At 37.3% G+C, this 16876-nt stretch overlaps 2 protein-coding genes across 4 annotated transcripts in view; one reads left to right on the forward strand and one right to left on the reverse strand.

The window, feature by feature from the left end:
* tpra (translocated promoter region a, nuclear basket protein) overlaps positions 1 to 4299 on the forward strand; it is a 23992-nt gene extending 19693 nt beyond the window's left edge. For both annotated transcript variants that reach the window (XM_011486636.4, XM_011486637.4), the window contains exons 47-55: positions 11 to 204; positions 331 to 402; positions 528 to 616; positions 1307 to 1419; positions 1509 to 1607; positions 1719 to 1860; positions 2844 to 2932; positions 3733 to 3828; positions 4034 to 4299. In XM_011486636.4, coding sequence (XP_011484938.2) covers positions 11 to 204; positions 331 to 402; positions 528 to 616; positions 1307 to 1419; positions 1509 to 1607; positions 1719 to 1860; positions 2844 to 2932; positions 3733 to 3828; positions 4034 to 4074 — 935 coding nt within the window. In that variant the 3' untranslated portion in view covers positions 4075 to 4299. The remainder of the gene's footprint in view (positions 1 to 10; positions 205 to 330; positions 403 to 527; positions 617 to 1306; positions 1420 to 1508; positions 1608 to 1718; positions 1861 to 2843; positions 2933 to 3732; positions 3829 to 4033) is intronic.
* Positions 3754 to 12056, reverse strand: prg4a (proteoglycan 4a). Of its 2 annotated transcripts, XM_078934487.1 has the most exons (15): positions 11966 to 12056; positions 11181 to 11297; positions 10312 to 10431; positions 10161 to 10214; positions 9818 to 9880; positions 9139 to 9264; positions 8753 to 8974; positions 8550 to 8648; positions 8393 to 8479; positions 8176 to 8315; positions 6951 to 7110; positions 6766 to 6858; positions 6121 to 6249; positions 4916 to 5041; positions 3754 to 3892 (listed from the first exon to the last, which is right to left on the reverse strand). In XM_078934487.1, exons 1-15 carry the CDS (start codon positions 12039 to 12041, stop codon positions 3876 to 3878), a joined length of 1629 nt encoding a protein of 542 aa, XP_078790613.1. In that variant the 5' UTR covers positions 12042 to 12056; the 3' UTR covers positions 3754 to 3875. The 2 variants fall into 2 exon arrangements, with proteins under 2 accessions (XP_078790613.1, XP_023820724.1); XM_023964956.2 differs by lacking the exon at positions 3754 to 3892 and having other exon boundaries at positions 4703 to 5041.
* Between the last annotated feature and the right edge of the window lie 4820 nt (positions 12057 to 16876).

The following is a 16876-nucleotide window of genomic DNA, read 5'->3' on the forward strand; positions in this document are numbered from 1 at the left end:
TGTCTTTCAGGGGAGGGTACCAGTGGCGTCGCGTCAGAATCTGAAGCCCCCAGAGACCCCACACACCTCCCCCCAAGCTGCTCCTCGTCGCACCTCACACCCGTCACATCCCGCCTCCTCCACATACGAAGGCCCAGAGACACTCTCCTGCCTCAGCTCAACATCCAACCTCCGGCTCCTGAACTGGGACCCCCCCACTCACAGGTAAACAATCTAGTTTGCTTGTATTGGCTTTTGTCCCAGACCTATATCTCCTGGTGACAGAAAAACTCATCAAGAATGACCAAAAACTGGAACGGATTGTCATTTTGTGACGTTTTTGCTTATCAGAGACAGTACTCTCAGTCACGCAGAACGTCTGCGGGTCGTGGGCCTCAGCTGACCCCTGGAATAGGAGCAATGGTGAGAGATGTTTTTGTTTTTGACTAACGTTCAGGTTACTGTTCTAAGCAGATCTGCTCAGATGTTTTGTCTGGTGTGTGAAGCACCAAGGAAAGCATTAACCAACAGTCGGATTGTTTCTGCAGCCTTTCTTTGATGAAGATGACAGAATGGTTCCCAGCACCCCCACCCTGGTCGTTCCACACCGCACTGACGGCTTCGCTGAAGCCATACAGTAAGATCCACAAATAGGACTTTCCCCTCCTGAGGCGATCACCGACTTCTAGGAAAATACCTATTTTTTGTATCATAAAAGTTGAAATATTCATGAGTTTTATCTTAACCATAAGAGCGCCATAAACAACAATGTACCCAACCTTTCTTTTAATAGTAAATTGAAAAACCAAACAAGTTGTCACGATGGGCTCTTTTTTGTTTTCCTCTCAGTGTTAAAAGAGAGACCTCTTCAGGTTTGAAATGAATGAACTTTATTTGTATAGCACTTTACAACACTGTCGGGGTACAAAAAAAGGCTTTACATTAAAAACAAATTAGAGGATCACCACAAAATGATTTAGAAACTAATATCTGCAGCATCAATGGGACAGGAAGGAATTAAATACAAATGTTAGAAAAAAAACAATCAATACATTTGTAATACATTTGTTTGACATCATCATCTGAAACATGAAAGTATTCTTGTTATTGTTCAGTTACTCCATCGTCGTCAAAGGGGGAGGGCTTATATCATAATTGAAGCAATAGGTTATAAAATCTAGTAAGTGTTAACTTTGAGTACTAACTTTCTGTCGTCCATAGAGCTGCAGCATGTGAAGTGTCTGCAGGAGCTCAGTTTCCCCCCAGGAAGTGATTGTTTCTCCTGCGTTGTCTCAGGACTCTCACCTCCTCTCTTTCATCTCCTTAGCTCTCCTCAGGTGTCACATTTGCCCATCAGCTTCAGGTTTGGGGCTCCAGAAGATTTGCTGCCTCAAACATCAGCCTCACATTCTGACTTGGGTCAGCTGGCCTCTCATGGAGGTACACAAACATGCGCACACCGTCAAATGTTAAAGGTATTTAGACAGTTTCTCACTTCCTCTTTTGTGTTTTGGTAAATGCCTCTCAAGGTCTGGGATTGTATGAATCTCCTCTTTTCCTGGCTGCTCATGATGAAGATGGAGGAGGAAGGAGCGTACCCACCACACCCTTGCAGGTGGCCGCACCAAGTAAGAAAATGTGCACACACAAATGGAACACACACACACACAATAGACTAATAAAATCCTTGTTTTGTCCACTTTTCTGTAAAGAAAAGCCGATTGAATCTCTTTTGTCAGTGACTGTATTCACAGAGACGCTTCCTTCAGACACTGGGGACAACATGGCCTCTCAGTCGGTTCCCATGGTAACTGCTTCCACCGAGATGGTTGCTGCTCCAGATGATGGAGACGAAGTCTTCATGGAGCAGGAAGGAGATGGGTGAGGAAAACGGTTATTGGGAGTCCTCTGGTTATTTATTTATGGGTAATAAGTTCATGTTAAAAAAAAACAGATCAAAGGTTGAAACAAAATGGATGCCCTCCTATATTTTATATATATTCTGTGACAACAAAAAGCTGAAATGGAACGGCGTCAAAGTAGACGTTGGGGGAGTTCTTCACATAGGAGTTTTAGATGAAATTTTTTTTTTCAAGCCTTTTGGGTGAAACAAAAATGTAAGAGATTTTTTTCTACCATATCTTGCTCATCATGGATCCTTTAGGTTTGAAATTTCAGTGAAAGAGAAGAAAACATTTTTTTGATAAATGCTTAAAAAACATTGCTGTGCTTCTACTTGTTTTTATAGATTTTCAGAAACATTTTTTTTTAGGCAAAAGGACAAAAGCTTTAAATAAAATGTGGTGCAACGAGAAATGGTTACACAAAATCAGGGACAATTCTCTTTTCTCCGAAAGGTTTTCACTAAGAAAGCAAAAGAGTTACTTAAATCTCATTTGAATCGAGAACAAAATACAGTTTTATTGATTCAGTTAAGAAAATATTTAGCAGCATAAAGAAAAGCTACAGAAATATGAAGCCATCATTGCTGCTGAATTATGTTTTTCTTTTGCCTTGCTAAAATGTTACGTTTTTATTTCCCGTTTTACCTCTGTGCAATTTCTAATTAACTATGTACTTTACTGCAATCTCTTTTATAATAAATCAGTTTTTTTCTGCATAAATTAACCTATATTTCATATTTAAAACATGAAAGTTAATTTAGAGAATAATTGAAGGATCATATTAGTTCTTCATGTCTAAACACTGAGATACTTTTTCAGTTCCTTTATTCATCACCTTCCAGTTTTTCTAATTAAATAAAAATTCTGCTTTATTGTCTTCTAGAAAAGTGTTGAGTGTTTGTAAAGTGGGAATGCTTATTTGGAGCAGGATGAACAACCTCAAACTGTTTTATTTTGCAGTGCAAGCATGGAGTCTTCACTAGAGAGCATGGAGTCAACAAGACAGCCGACTGAAGGGTCGTCGCTACCATCAACCAGCCAAGACCCTGGTAACTTACCGTGTTTACTCATATTTTAACCAAAACAATTTCTTTGTGCTCAAGATTTAGTAGTTTAGTAGGCAAAGGGGCATTTTGCAGATTTAAAATCTTTGACACCTCAGTTGGTTCAAAAATCCATTATCTACTTCTTGTTTGTTCCATATTTTATCTGCACAGTAGTGTTTCAAGGCCTAAAACATTAAGAAATAAAAATAAATCAATATTTTTTAAAAGAAAAAAATCCCTTTGTATAAAACCGTAGCTTCTAACTTTTGTAATATTTGGAAAACCTTATGATTCGATGAGAAGAAAGAATTGTATTAAATGCGGTAAGAAGCTGCAGATGCTGTAAAGAAACAAAGAATTCTGGGAATTTCTACAGCCAAAAACAGAGAAAACGATGAAACAACAGGCGCTTTGATGACTGATCTCTGTAAAACCTGCTCATTCACAGGTGCAATGATAACAGGTTTGAATATTTTTTAGGAATAATTTAGGGACAAATGGAGCAAGTAAAAGTAAAGGTAGCAAACCAACATCAGTCCTTTTCTCTAAAGAAATAAAACACGTTTTTATAAAAAAAAAAAAATAATTTCTGTAGCGTTTTATTTCATGTTTGTAACATTAAAAAAGCTCCAAAAAATGAAAAGTCTCTTAAACAAAGAATAAAAATCACCTCATATTTTTGGGATTGTTGTTTCCTAGATTCAACTTAAATGTAAAAAGAGGTCAATTTCTATTCTAAGGTTTAGTTACTCTATTGTTGTTGAATAGATGATTATTCTTTTCTTCTCCTTCTGAACACATAGACATGAGCAGCGCAGCTCAGCGGCGCGCAGTTACGAGTCAGCCTTTGATAAGCCGCCTCACAAGCTCAGGCAGAAAGATGTTTCTGAGCCGACCAGGTGAGGAGCCGGACCTTTTCCAGAGGAACTCTTTCTTTTTCTGTCTGTCATTCCAAGTTTGTACCTGAAGAACAAACTTCAGTCACTCTGAGGCTCATGATGAAGCAGTTTATTCAAATGCAGAGAGCAGAAAAGACAGAACACAGGAAGATTAAATAGCTTCTCAACGCGGATTTGTTTTCTCCTGTTTCTCAACACTTTTTAGGAGGAAGAGGAGGACCGTCAGGCAGAGGAGGCGTGTCCTAATGAAGATCCCACCAGTTTCATCCACGATGACTCAAAGAAATCTACGTTTATCAATTAAATCTGAAATAAATCAATAATTTCACAATAACAGGAAAACTGTCACCATTGTTTTAAAATCTTGTGAGTTTCTGTTCTAAATGTTGTATTTGACAGAAGTCTTGTTTTGATCTGTTCAGGCATTTTACTCTGGTGTTTTAATAATAAAGCAACAATAACCAGCAACAATAGTTGTTTTTTCTTTTAACAATGTATAGATTTGTAATGGAAAAAGATGAAAATTTTCATTTAAATGTGAAAGGGGTTGATGCTTTTATGATATAAGCAAAATTCTGCTTTACATGAAGAAACCATAAAAAAAAGCTTGATCTTGGCTGCTTCATTAATGGATTAAACCTTAAATCAACTCTAAAGAGCATACATTTTTTAAGTTTTCATTTAATTGTTGAGGTTGTAGAAATACAAATAAAAAATTTAATTTAAATTTTCTGCAATAAAATCCCAAGAGGATTTAAGGATATTAACAGCCAGAACTGGATGCCCCCTCCATATTGCTTGTAAAAAACTTGGTGGGGTTTTTTTTGTAAAAAAGTGGTGACCCTAACAGTTATGCTTTTTCCAGTTTTTTTTCTCCAATTTTTATCCAAAATTACTAATCCACAGTTTTTCTTGCAGGATGCGAGGAGGAGGTTTCAGTTGTTCAGCCTTGCTTTAATAAAAGATTCCTGTGTTAGGCAGAAAAAGGAGGAGAAAAGCTGGTCCATCTCCTCTTGTATGCTATTTTAGGGACAGTGCAGCCAGAATCGAATGGAGTTGACTGGATGCGGAGAGTTGAGGCTCTGACCTGCCGCGGTGGCAGGGTTGGTCGCCATGGCAGCCGGTCTAAAGAGCAGAGGTGTCAGGGTCACGGCGGGGTCAGGTTTTGCAACAGCCGGCAGATCGCCTGTTATGTGGACTTTGAAGAAGAGAGCTGCAGAAAAAAAAGACGAGAAAACATGAAACCTGACAGATAAAAAGGAACGCTTGGAAAAACAAGCTAAGATAAAGATATTTTAGTGATCCCAATCGGGGAAATTTAACTGTTGCAGTATCAGGCTTTAGTTTGTACGACAAGCAGTAGGAATTTATAGAATCTACATTAAAACAAAACTAAAATATGTACGTCCATCAGAATATGCACAAAAAAATGAAAGAAACATTTCTAGTAGATTTTAATTCTGACATCTTAATGCAATGGGTGATGTGTTAGGAAAGAAAGGATGATGGATATTGATAATAGTGATAAAATAATGCAGTTATTTTGTTATTGTGCTTCCTTGCATAAGGAGCATAAACAGGTCCTGTTGGTCCTTTAACTTCCATTCCAATTGATCTATTATAAAAGTGTTCCTGGTGGTCTTTTAATTATGATTGTTATGATTATGATTGTGTTGTTTGCTGGGAAACAGTTTCTGCAGAGCGGCAGGAGTTCATTAGGAATTCACCTCTGAGTTGTGGGCAGGAACGATAATCAGGAAATGAAAACACAATATTCATTGAAGTGTGTCCATACCAATCTGATGGAATTAAGTTCTCAGGATTTTTAACGTGTTCTTGTGTCATTTTTCTCATGATGGAGGATTAAGAAAATTAAGCTTAAAGTAAATTTCTGAGTATTTTTTTATTCAAATCGTTGTGAATTAGGAGCAGATGTAAAAAACTCCATTTGGAAAAGCTTGTAGCTGTAGTGCCACAAAGGCAGGCTACATGCTCCCTGCTCTGCTCCATTCTGATGCATCCACTTGCAGATGACTGGATCCACGTACAAACCTTGCAACGGCACACAGTTATCCACCGTTTCAGAAAACAGTCCAATCTCTGTAAGTGTTGCTTCATGCTAACAGCAGACAGTGAAACGGTCCTTTATATGTCTCCAAATTGAAATCGGTGACTCCTCAGGAAATAAAATGCTCCCTAATAATTAGTTAACTCAGCTTTCAGAGTAGCATTTGTTCAGAAAGCTGTTGCGCCACTTAAACAGTGAAGATGAGTCCAGACGAGAGGCCTTACGTCCAGAGAAGATGAAGTGTTGGTATCTGTCGCTCCCCTGAGGCGTGTGCATGGACACTGCGGCGGTGACTGGGGTGGGAAAAGCCTTTAGTGACACTCGGATGTTGATTTCTGCACTCAGAAGAGCATCTGCTCGGAAAATAACAACAACACAGCATCAGAACACGACAGCATGGAAGCATTTCAGACTCTGCAGACTCCATCTTCAACTTCACAGAGATCTGTTTCTCAAAGGATTATGTGACTCACATTAAGCAAATTAATCTAAACACCACAATATCTGCCTAAATATACTTTTTAGACTCAAACTTGAAAGAAAATGACTAAACAAGGAAAATTATAAAAAATTATAAAATTATTCAAGTTTAAAAATTGCTGGGTAATTAAACATAGAGCCTCTGAACCTTTAAAGCACAAAGACAATCTCTGAACTGAAGTAGATTACTTCCATCATCAATCATTACTTCTTCTTATCTCTTAAATTCCAGTTAAACCATTTTGGTTTTTGTTTTTTCATTTTAAATGAACATTGGCTGCATAAAGTAAAGTTGGAGAAAAGAGTAAGACATTTCAAACGATTATCAGGAATTGTGATGATTGACACTTTCTTCTGCATCAACCCTTTTTGGTGTTCTGATTACTGACCAGTCTGGCCGGCAATGTTTTTCTTCAAAGAGCTCCTCGGTTCCAAGGAAGGAGTGCTGCATGGAGGGAAGGTGAACCTCAACATTATGTCTCCTAGGTGGTAAAAAAAAGAGCTAATATTATTCATAGCTAGTGGAAAACAAAATTTTAGGTTGCACAGAAAGGATTGATTCTGTAAAACTCACCTTTCTTAAAGAAGAAGACGGTCTCCGCTCTGCTACTGGTGGCCGGCACAGCCAGAGCCGCACTGATGCTTCCTGTAAGGCCTGGAAACTCAGATTTCAAAGGTTTAGGGAAGCCTGGCTTCATCACCATATTCCCATCAAACTGCCAATACTGGTCCTCCTGGAAGAAAATAGGAAAACGGATATACAAATGACTTAATCTTCATCCTGCACTGTCATTCCTCCCTGGATCAGGCATTAAATGAGCAACATTTAAAAATAAAAAACAAAAAAAGCCTTAAAAACTCCATAAGTCAATACTAAAAATATATTGAATTGTAAAATATTAACTTTAAACCCCACCCTAGATAAAGAATAGAAGCAATAATTTAAAGAAGAAAATCACTAAAAAGTAGTAAAATGGTCTGTTAATGCTGCAAGTCATTTATTTGACAAAAAGTATTATACTAAGATCTCAAAGTCTAGAAACTCTGCGTTCCACACAAACATTTAAAAAGGAAAATAGGCTAAATAAAGCTGAATGACTTCACATTGAATGTTGTACAGCCCAAAAGTACGTTTTTTTTTGCTACTTTTAAGCAAATAGTTGGTATTTTTTATGAACCTTGTTGTTGTTTATTTTGGTGACAGTAAAATAAACTGGCAGAATAGGTGAAATTTACTTAGTTTAGAGCAAAGTAAGTTGGTATAAGTTGGCCCATCTCAATAAATTCCCATAAAATCTAGTCTTTACTCTTGGAACATAAATTTTATTTTTTGTTAAATTTTTGCTTTGAGTCTTAAATCAATTTTTCTATAAGAAAATGGAGAGAAAAGACTTTGACCCATATTAATAATAATTTCCAAAATCCCAGAGCTTAATGACACAAAAATATGTAGATTGTGTTGATTTTGAGAAAAGCTTGGAAAGGTGTGGGAAAAGAGAAGTTAAAACAACTAAAAACCTGGATAAAATATCTTGAATGTCTAAAAAAAAAGCTTTAAATCTAGACAAACATCAAATAGTTTGTAGTGCATCTCTGCAGAAAAGTCATCAGTATTGTATCTGAGGGGAGTTGCTCCTGTAGTTCTAACAACAGCAAGAACAAATCTGACACATTTACATCATGAAAAGTAAAAAATAAATAAAATAAAATTAGAGCACCAGATTTTTTTGATCAACTAAAAATATTATGCAGACGTTTCAGAAAGGTTGACAGATATTAATCAGGTTGTGGATTAGCACCTTGATGATGTAAGTGTTTCTGTTGCAGTCGGTGCGAGTGAAGGCGGTGTCGATGGGAGACGGGATGCCCAGAGTCTCCGTGATTCTCTGAGGGCTTCCTACTGAGTGACTGACAGGTTCCACCGACCAGAACAGCTCACCTGAACACACGCAGACACTCTCAATGAATCCTAAATGTCAGACACAACTGAGAGAAGTCCTCAACAACAGCACTGACCTTTGAAGATCAGTATGGTCCCGTTGTTGAGAGCTGTGAGTCCATCGATGAAGGGATCGCTGCACAGGTCCGTGCCAGAAGGCATGTCTGTGAGGAGATTCACATCTTTTAGTTTTTCTGGATTTGTTTAGATGATTGTAAAGATTCTCTGTCTTGCCTCCTCCTGAAGCCTCCGGTCCCTCCTGAGCCAGAGAGAGCCCCAGGGTCTGCAGCATCTCCTGCAGAGAACCGGGTCTGGACCCAACGGAACCACTGACTTTGACCAAGACAAAACAAAAAAACTTCAATCTTCAATCATCAGGATAAACCCAGTTATTTCTAGACTAAAATTAATTCCAATTTAATTGTTCAAGCGTTTACCTTGACCGGACCCAGATGGACTGAATTTTCCTGGATACAGCAGCATCTGGACTTTCAGTCCATTACCAGCACCTCCGGGACCAGAGGGGCTTTTGGGTGGGCTGCTGCCCAAAGCTGAAGCACCAAGGCTGGGCTGGGAAGGACCTGGGGCAGGGACGTGTGGAGAGGTGCCCCGTGGGGAGGAAGGTGAGGGCAGCAGTCCAGCAGGGATGTTACCCCCACCTGAAGGAAAAGGGATGACTGAAAGTATTAAAGGCTAGAGAAAAGCAAAATGTTCTAAACAAATTAATTAATTAAGGGATTAAAAGGCAAATTTATGTTTACATTTCATCCCAAATTGTCCCCCATGCAGCAAAAAACAAATCTAAAAAGTGATGATTTCAAACCCGTTTGGAGGTGACCGGCTGGAGAGGAAGGAGAGGCGGGGCCAGATGAGCCGACTGTCCGGGGTTTGAACAGTCCGAATGAACTTTGACGCTGAGCACCACGACATTGAGGACAGCGACCCTGAACTGTATAGAAAATAAAAACGAAAAGAAAAAAAAGAATTTGACAATATTAAAACCAACATGGATCTTCTGGAATCTTGTTTATTATTATTATTCTTTCATTTTGTTTTTAATAGAGTAGTTTTTAGACCCGTAGTGTGAATTTCAGATTTCATTTGCTTTATTTTAGTTTCATGTTTAATTCTAAATCCCATTAAGTCATTCAGCTGTTTCCCCGCCCCTTCTGTTTCCTGGTTGTAGTTTGCAAGTATCATCTGCTTCTTCTTATTTATTTTCAGTCTGTTAAATTTCTAATTTCAATGTTTCAAGTGTTAATGTGTGGTTATTTTGTTTTTGGTTAGTTATATTCTATCAACCCTTCACTTCTCTCACTTTTGTTTCATCCTTTCTTTTTTTGCATCATATTTGTCACTTAAATCAGAAAATCAGTGCTGAGTTTTTGTGGCTGTGGTGTCAACTGTCCTTTAATTTAAGGCAAAAGATTCCAAACTTTCCTGACATTCTTTGAATTTGTGACATAAAAGTATTTTGGTAATGAACTGCAGTAATTATCTACCTGAGTGTGACTCCTCACTCTCACTGTTGGATGTTTCTTGGCTCATTTCACTCTTGCTGTTTCCTGATGAGATGAAAAAAAAACAATTAAAAACAGATATTGCTGGCAGAATTAAACCAAGGCTGACACATCAATATAGAGACATTTTACTCCAAAACCTTTATTTTACTAAAAGTTCATCTTTTTGTTTGTCTTAACGTTTGTTTAATCTGAATTGTTGAGCTGTTTTCTTAAAAAAAATCACTAATAGTTGATTGAAAATCATTGGTTTTTTAAACAGAAGAGCAAATAAAAGTCAAATCACAAAGAATTAGCTCCTATTAGTTATGTGAACGGCGCTCACTCGAGGTCTTGATCAGCGCAGGTTGGTGTCGTCTGTGATGAGAGTCTGTCACATCTGTGAGGAGAGAAGTTGTGATAGATGTGGGTCATCGGCGTGTCTGTCGAAAGCTTCCGACAGGGAAGTTTGAGAGCTGATGGATGAGAGCTCCTACCACAGTGCAGCTGGTAGTCATGACAACAGGTGTTGAAGAGCACGCACTGGCGATCACAGTCACACGGGCGCCCTCTCCTGAACGGCTCATCACAGTGGCCCCGACAGGATGGAGCTGAGGCTAACAGAGAGCCATCATAGTGTCACATGATCTCAGGGCAAACTGTCCACAGTCCATCTATACTATTTGATAAATAAAAAAACGAACAGAAGAATCTGCCAATTCTAATGTGGTGATTAAGAAATACGTGTTTGTAAAGAATAGAGGAAATTATGAATAATGATTTTAAGCAAAAACTGCTGCAAGGCTGATTAAACAGAATGCAACTTTAAAAGCAAAAACTGAAGCAAAGTTAAAAAGAAGAAAAAAATGCAATAATAAGATAATGTTTCTAAACAGAAAGAATAGAAATTGAGTAGAAATGTTGCTGCATCGAACAGTCTGTAAAACAATGTAAATATATATTTAGGGAATAAATCCACCAACAGCAAGGAAAAAATGTTAAAGCAATGCAGGAAAGTTTGAAAGGATTTAATGTTGGAAACGCAGATTTTCCTCATAAAAAAATCAAATAAAATGTTCTTTTAAGCATTAAGAATAAAAAAGACTATGAATAAAAAATCTGCAAACAACTTCGAAATTTAAAGTCATTTCAAAAAGCTGTTGGCTCAAGAGGAAACTATAAATACAGTTGGAACAAATAAATTAACAGATTTAAACTATTTGCTGAATGACAGACATCATTTTTATTTGAAGAGACACAATTTCATTGTTTTAAATTGATCCAAAGTCATCATCTCCACTGTTTTCTCCCCTCCAGTGAAAACATCTGCTGTGCAAAAGGACAGCAGGAGAAAGTGAGGTCTCACCTGCAGTGCAGGAAGCTTCAAAGTCAGGACAGCATTCGTTATGCTGCATGCAGCCAAAGTCGCAGGTACACGGCTGACCTCTGGTGAAAGCCTCGCCGCAGCGACCCACACAGCTGCCTTTAGAAGAAGACAAGACCCCTCAACATTAGGTAGAGAATAAGGAAAAATCTTCAAAAAGATCCTCACAATTAAGAACTGATGGTTTACTGGAGGTTTCCTGCAGTCAAAGAGCTTTGTAACCACAGTTGTTCAAGTTACCACCAAAAATTAAGACAACAGATTAGTTTTTTGTTGTTCAAAGTTTTCCCCTTTCCATTTAAAATTACAATCTTAGAGATGTAACGTGTTACATAATTCCTGTGTGAAGTCAATTTAATTGTAATACAGACAGAAGTAGAACACAATTTTAAAAAACAAGTACACACACAAAAAAACAATAAGCGATAGAAAAAGGGATTTTACAATTGATTTAACATAGTATTACTAATCATGTTTCATCTTTGGGAGTAATGCTAAAGCACAGCTTTAGTTAGTTTTAGACTATCTATGCTAGAAAAAGTAACAAAGATGCAAAGAGAAATGAAATCTTTGTGCCTGAGATAAACTAAAACAAAAAAGTACTACCAAATAAAAGCAAAACACCTCACAGTTCTGCTGCTTTTGAAATTTAATTTAAGGTAGTAAGTTGACAAAAGTTAGAATTTGTGACAGCAGTAATGTCCTGTGAAATATAATTATTGGAATGATTTTCTTCCATTATTGACTATAATAGGTATCATATGTACCTGTTGCGGCTGCATCAGAGATTACGGCGAGGATCAGCAGGAGAAAACCCAGTTTCATCATCATCTTCATCATCATCGTTCTTGACCAAACCTGTTCTGAAAAACAACGTTGAAAGAAGAGACAGAAAAATGAGAATGAAGGGGGAAAGTCAAAGGAGGATTTGTTACCTTGAGGGTTTCAGTCTGTCCTGGGCTGTCACCTGTTGGTCTTTTATGTACGAGGCAAATGCACAGACGCAGGATATTTTTAATTAACGCCACACAAACACAGTCATGCCACACCCACAAGCTTATTAAAGTCCAACAAAACTGATTCTAGCTTCCTACACAATCAGGGAACCACACACAGCTATTTCCTCCCACTCTGAAAATGGAAGGTAGCTCATCCCCAAAAACTTTAATTACTGGGATGGTTTTTATTTAACAACAATGGACAGTCTCTTAAGAAATAAATGTAATAAATGTGAGATGATGCCTCTAAATTGGCTGACCTCAAGTTCTTGGAAGCGTTTTGTTTTCTTAAACCTTTGAGGTCTCATATTGGACTCCAACCTGCTGGCTGAACGCCACATTTTCCCCCAATGTCAACATAAAGAAGGCGAATTAAGAGTCTGAACTGATGTCATGTGGTTTTGACCATTTTTGTGGCTAAGTTCTAAATATATTGCTGGGTTTCTGGGTTATAAAAATGGTCTCCAAGAGGGAGATTTTCTCTATAAACTGGGCTAAAAAAAAGAAAATAAATTAGAAAAGGTCAACCTGAGGAGACATAAGCCTTTAAAGTAGAAAATATTTTATCTTTGATATAAACTATGATCAAGATTCAGAACAAATGGATGAAACAACAATAACGAAATGACTGGTTTGTCTGAACACACTACTTGAGGTAGATGTCAGTGCTTAAAGGTTGACAGTCTTTCTTCTTTCAACCCATATATTAAGAAAGGTGTTCCCCATGGATCTATCCTGGAATCTCTCATTTTAATTATTAGCAATGCTCTTATGCTAATAGTCTGTCATCTTCTCTGGGATCAGGATACTTCTCAGTTACAGCAAGACTGTAATTATCATCAGTGGACTTTGTGCATTATATGATTCAAGAAGCAAAAACTAATGGACCCCAAGATAAATTTGAATGTTAATACATTTCCTGTCTATTAGTGTTTCAAAAAAGTTTTTGGATCGTCCGTTTGTATCATATTTGATACACAAAAATCAGAGCCCCCTATCTCTTCAGCATGCTCCAAACAGTCCTGTAAAACCCATTGGTCCATGTTTACTGCCCTGTATTGGATCCTTATTCCCCTAGGGGCAGTAGAAGGGCTTTTCCTGCTTTTGCAGGGAAACATTTTTGCAAGATTTTAAAACTTTATGGTGAGAATAACTCATGTACTGTTTTTTATTTTTTAAATTGACTGCTTCCTGTACTGAAAAAATGCAAAGTTTGTTGAACACGAATTCTTTATCATACAGTTACACCATGTAAAAAATGTGTGGGTTATAATTTCAAGAACATTCATGCCTTTTTTTTGCATCTTAAACTAATATTGTTGTAAGCAAAAACATATGAAATTGCCCAATGTATCAGAATTGATTATATCTTTATCTGATTTAAAATATATATATATCAATTTGTTTGGGGTTGACTTTATCATAGGCTGTCAAATACATTTTAATTAAAAAACTACTTGAATTTTCTGTCAATTCTCTGATGTAGTGGGCTATACAGGGTTAAAAACAATCTTTTTAGTTTTTCCAGAGATATTATATATGTATATATATTTTAGGTATATATATAAAAAATATGGTTATGGAGGAGAACAAAGCAAACCAAAGGTGGAAACCAAAATGCGAAACAATGAGGACCCTAAAAGATTTACAAAACACAGATTCTGACAGAAACTTGAAAATACAGAGGACCAATTTACAAATGAGTAGCAGCTATGATACTTGTGAATTTGTGACTTAATGAGCAAAAACAAAACTTTTATGGTTCAATAAAATACTAAACTAGACAAAAAACCTCAAAGGGGAAACTAAGAAGGTGAAGCAAAGGCACATCTTCAGAGACAACTAAACATTAGACATTCATTTAGACTTTGGACTGAAATATCAACAGCGTCCTTCACCACAACCATCAAACCGCTGAAGCTAATGACTTCCAGAGTGTCCAAATCTTTCAAAATGAGATAAAAGTAGTTTGACATCTTGCACCAAAGAGCTTGATGAGCTCTCCCAAGCCATGTGCTTAAACAATACCCATCCAGACGCGCATCAACACACCCACTCATTTCCCATTCACCTGCTCCTCTCCATCGTCTGTGCTGGTGCGTCCTTTCATATGCTTCATGTCTAGTCACTTTGGTGTGTTTGATGCCCTCTAATGAGTCTTCAGGGAGGGGTGTGGTTGCACTGCACTGGTCAGACGATCAGATTGAAGAAGCTTGTAAAATCTTTATTAACAACCCGCATTGTGACCATATGCAGACTGTGTGGCACACGCTGGCGGTCATTTCAGAGCACCAAACACCCTCAGTAGGTGTTGAGACGCAGAACACCAGACAGACTTTTGTGTTTAAAGAGCGCCGGGCGGCAGAAAACATGAGATTCCTTCACAAATAATTGCTGTACTTTTACAGCCAAACTGCCATGAAAGTAGAAAGGATGCCTGCAGAGGCTCATTATTCAGTGTTGCTGCCTCTGGTAATGATGGTGTGATGAACTGTGGGCTCACATTACCTCATCACATTGCCATCTCTCGCTTTGTTCACTTGTTCCGACTCCGCTCCTCCTTTACAGCTAAAGCAACTTTGATGGTTTTACTTTATGTTTTCTTTGGTCAAATCTCACAACTGGCTGTTTGAATAAACATTGCAACATGTTTACTTCAGTCATCACAAATAGTTTCAGATTCTACAATGAGCTTGAACACTTACATGCACAATGTTTATTGCGCTTTGTGAAAAGAAAAAAAAATTAGAAGTTTCAGATTTAATGTAGTCTTTTAAAAATGTTATTGTTCCAGCTTTGTTCCTTTTTTTATCACTTCAGAAGAGAAATCTCAACTGAAAATGTTTCTATTTTATTCATAGCTGTAGTTGATCAGCCATTCTTTATTCCTTGAGAATTTTACAACACAAAGTTACGTTGAGAGACTGCACAACTTTGGAGTATACCAAGACATACAGTAAATTACTTAAACATATAAAATAAACAAAAAAAACAAGGGGTTAAGTTTCTTTAGTCTGCACAAAAAAGTTGCTGAAAGAATGAAAAGCATTGAATAGGGATGCAATACTTTGAACAACATTTCGATTCATATCATAGTTTGTGGTTGCTGATCCGATACTTAGTCAATATTGATTCCTTTTGAAGGATCCGGTTAGATCCGATTCACTGACCTAAAATTGATCCAGGACATCTTAAGCCAAAAATTCAACCAGTGAGACTTAGAAATAAATACCCGGTACTGAACAGAGCAGGTGAATTTTTCCACATTTCTTGTATTTCTTGCAAGATAATAAAGTGTCAATTAAATATGTGAACAAACAAACAAGTAAGCAAAAATTTATGCCAAATCTATTCACATTTTAATTTCATAAAGTTCAGTCCAATGTTGCTTTTCCACAATAAAAATAATACAAACGGAAGATTATTAGAACATTCTACTGTATGGTCAACAAAATTCAAAGTGTTTCCATAAATTGGACTGTAATGATGGTTTGATCATTTTTTGCTGCCATTACACACGTTTTGTCCGCTGTGATGGCACTTGGTCGTTTTTACGTCATAGTAAAATTAACCTACCATGTCTCAATCCAAATGGTATTTTCCAATATCAAGAATTCATTTATGTAATTTTAAAAAGATTTTTAACTGTATAGGTCAATTTGATTTGATTCAATGAACTTGCCTCTGACAGATCAATCTGGTTGGATCCTAGGAACAGAAATTGATTAATCGATTAATTGATTAATCGTTACATCCCTAGTCCTGAAGGTGATGGGAAATGTTTGCACTGAAATAAAGTAAGTCAGATTGACAAAGCTGGAACATGAAGCTACATCATGACGGCACAAACCGGCAAACAGGAGCACCATCAGCACATAGGATATGTGAAATGTCCATCAGCTCCATCAGAAATGTTCCCTTCTTTTATCCATCTATCCATCTTCAGGGTCACGGGGTTGCTACTGCCAACTCAGCAACTATTGTGTACACCCAGAACAGCTTGCTAGTCTGTTGGAGGGCCACACACTCACACACTCAGATGCAAACCTAGGGACCTTGGGGAAATTTAGAGTCACCAAATAATCTTTTAAAGCAGGATTTTTGGCTGTGGGAAGAAGACAGAGTGCCATAAGAAAACATGGAAACTCCACAAAGAAAGGTCCCAGCCAGGATTCAAACTAGGGCCTTCTCTCTGGGAAATATTATTTTCTCTTCTTTTATTGTTATCGTATTTTAATAATTGCAATAAAAATTGTAATTTAAAACAAAAACTAACACCAGCAACCATTTGGTCAATGACTGAATGTTTTTGGATCAGTAACATCCAGGTGCACATTAGGGGTCAATCTGCTCTCCTTAATACCTGCTCAGACCCATCCCAAATCATTCCATACATGATAACCTTTCACTCATAAAAAAAGCCCCATCACAACACATTATTTCACACATTATTTCACTGTGGTAATCAAGTCAAGTCTGACTGACACAAATACAACAATAGGCTTTATTGAATCTACATTCTCAGTATATGCTGTCAATTGGAATCCTAAAAACTATTGCTTTTAATACACGCTTAACAAAATATAATATGGTTGGAAAACTCTGTTTTTTTTATGTAAATGTCTGCAGGACATCAGTGTGTGTAAAAAATGTTATTGATTTCTTAAAATAGGCCCAAAT

Source organism: Oryzias latipes, chromosome 17, assembly GCF_053564925.1.
Source record: "Oryzias latipes strain Hd-rR chromosome 17, Olatipes_Hd-rR_3.1".
NCBI lineage: Eukaryota > Metazoa > Chordata > Actinopteri > Beloniformes > Adrianichthyidae > Oryzias > Oryzias latipes.

Bases quoted from the DNA above. Each gene is read 5' to 3' on its own strand.
- prg4a (XM_023964956.2), bottom strand. From the start codon at position 12,041: ATGATGATGAAGATGATGATGAAACTGGGTTTTCTCCTGCTGATCCTC. The intron at 8,975-9,138 runs GTTTGAAATCAT...CTTTTCCTTCAG, and splicing joins AGCCGGTCACCTCCAAACGG to GTGGGGGTAACATCCCTGCT. The intron at 6,859-6,950 runs GTGAGTTTTACA...TTTACCACCTAG, and splicing joins CGTCTTCTTCTTTAAGAAAG to GAGACATAATGTTGAGGTTC.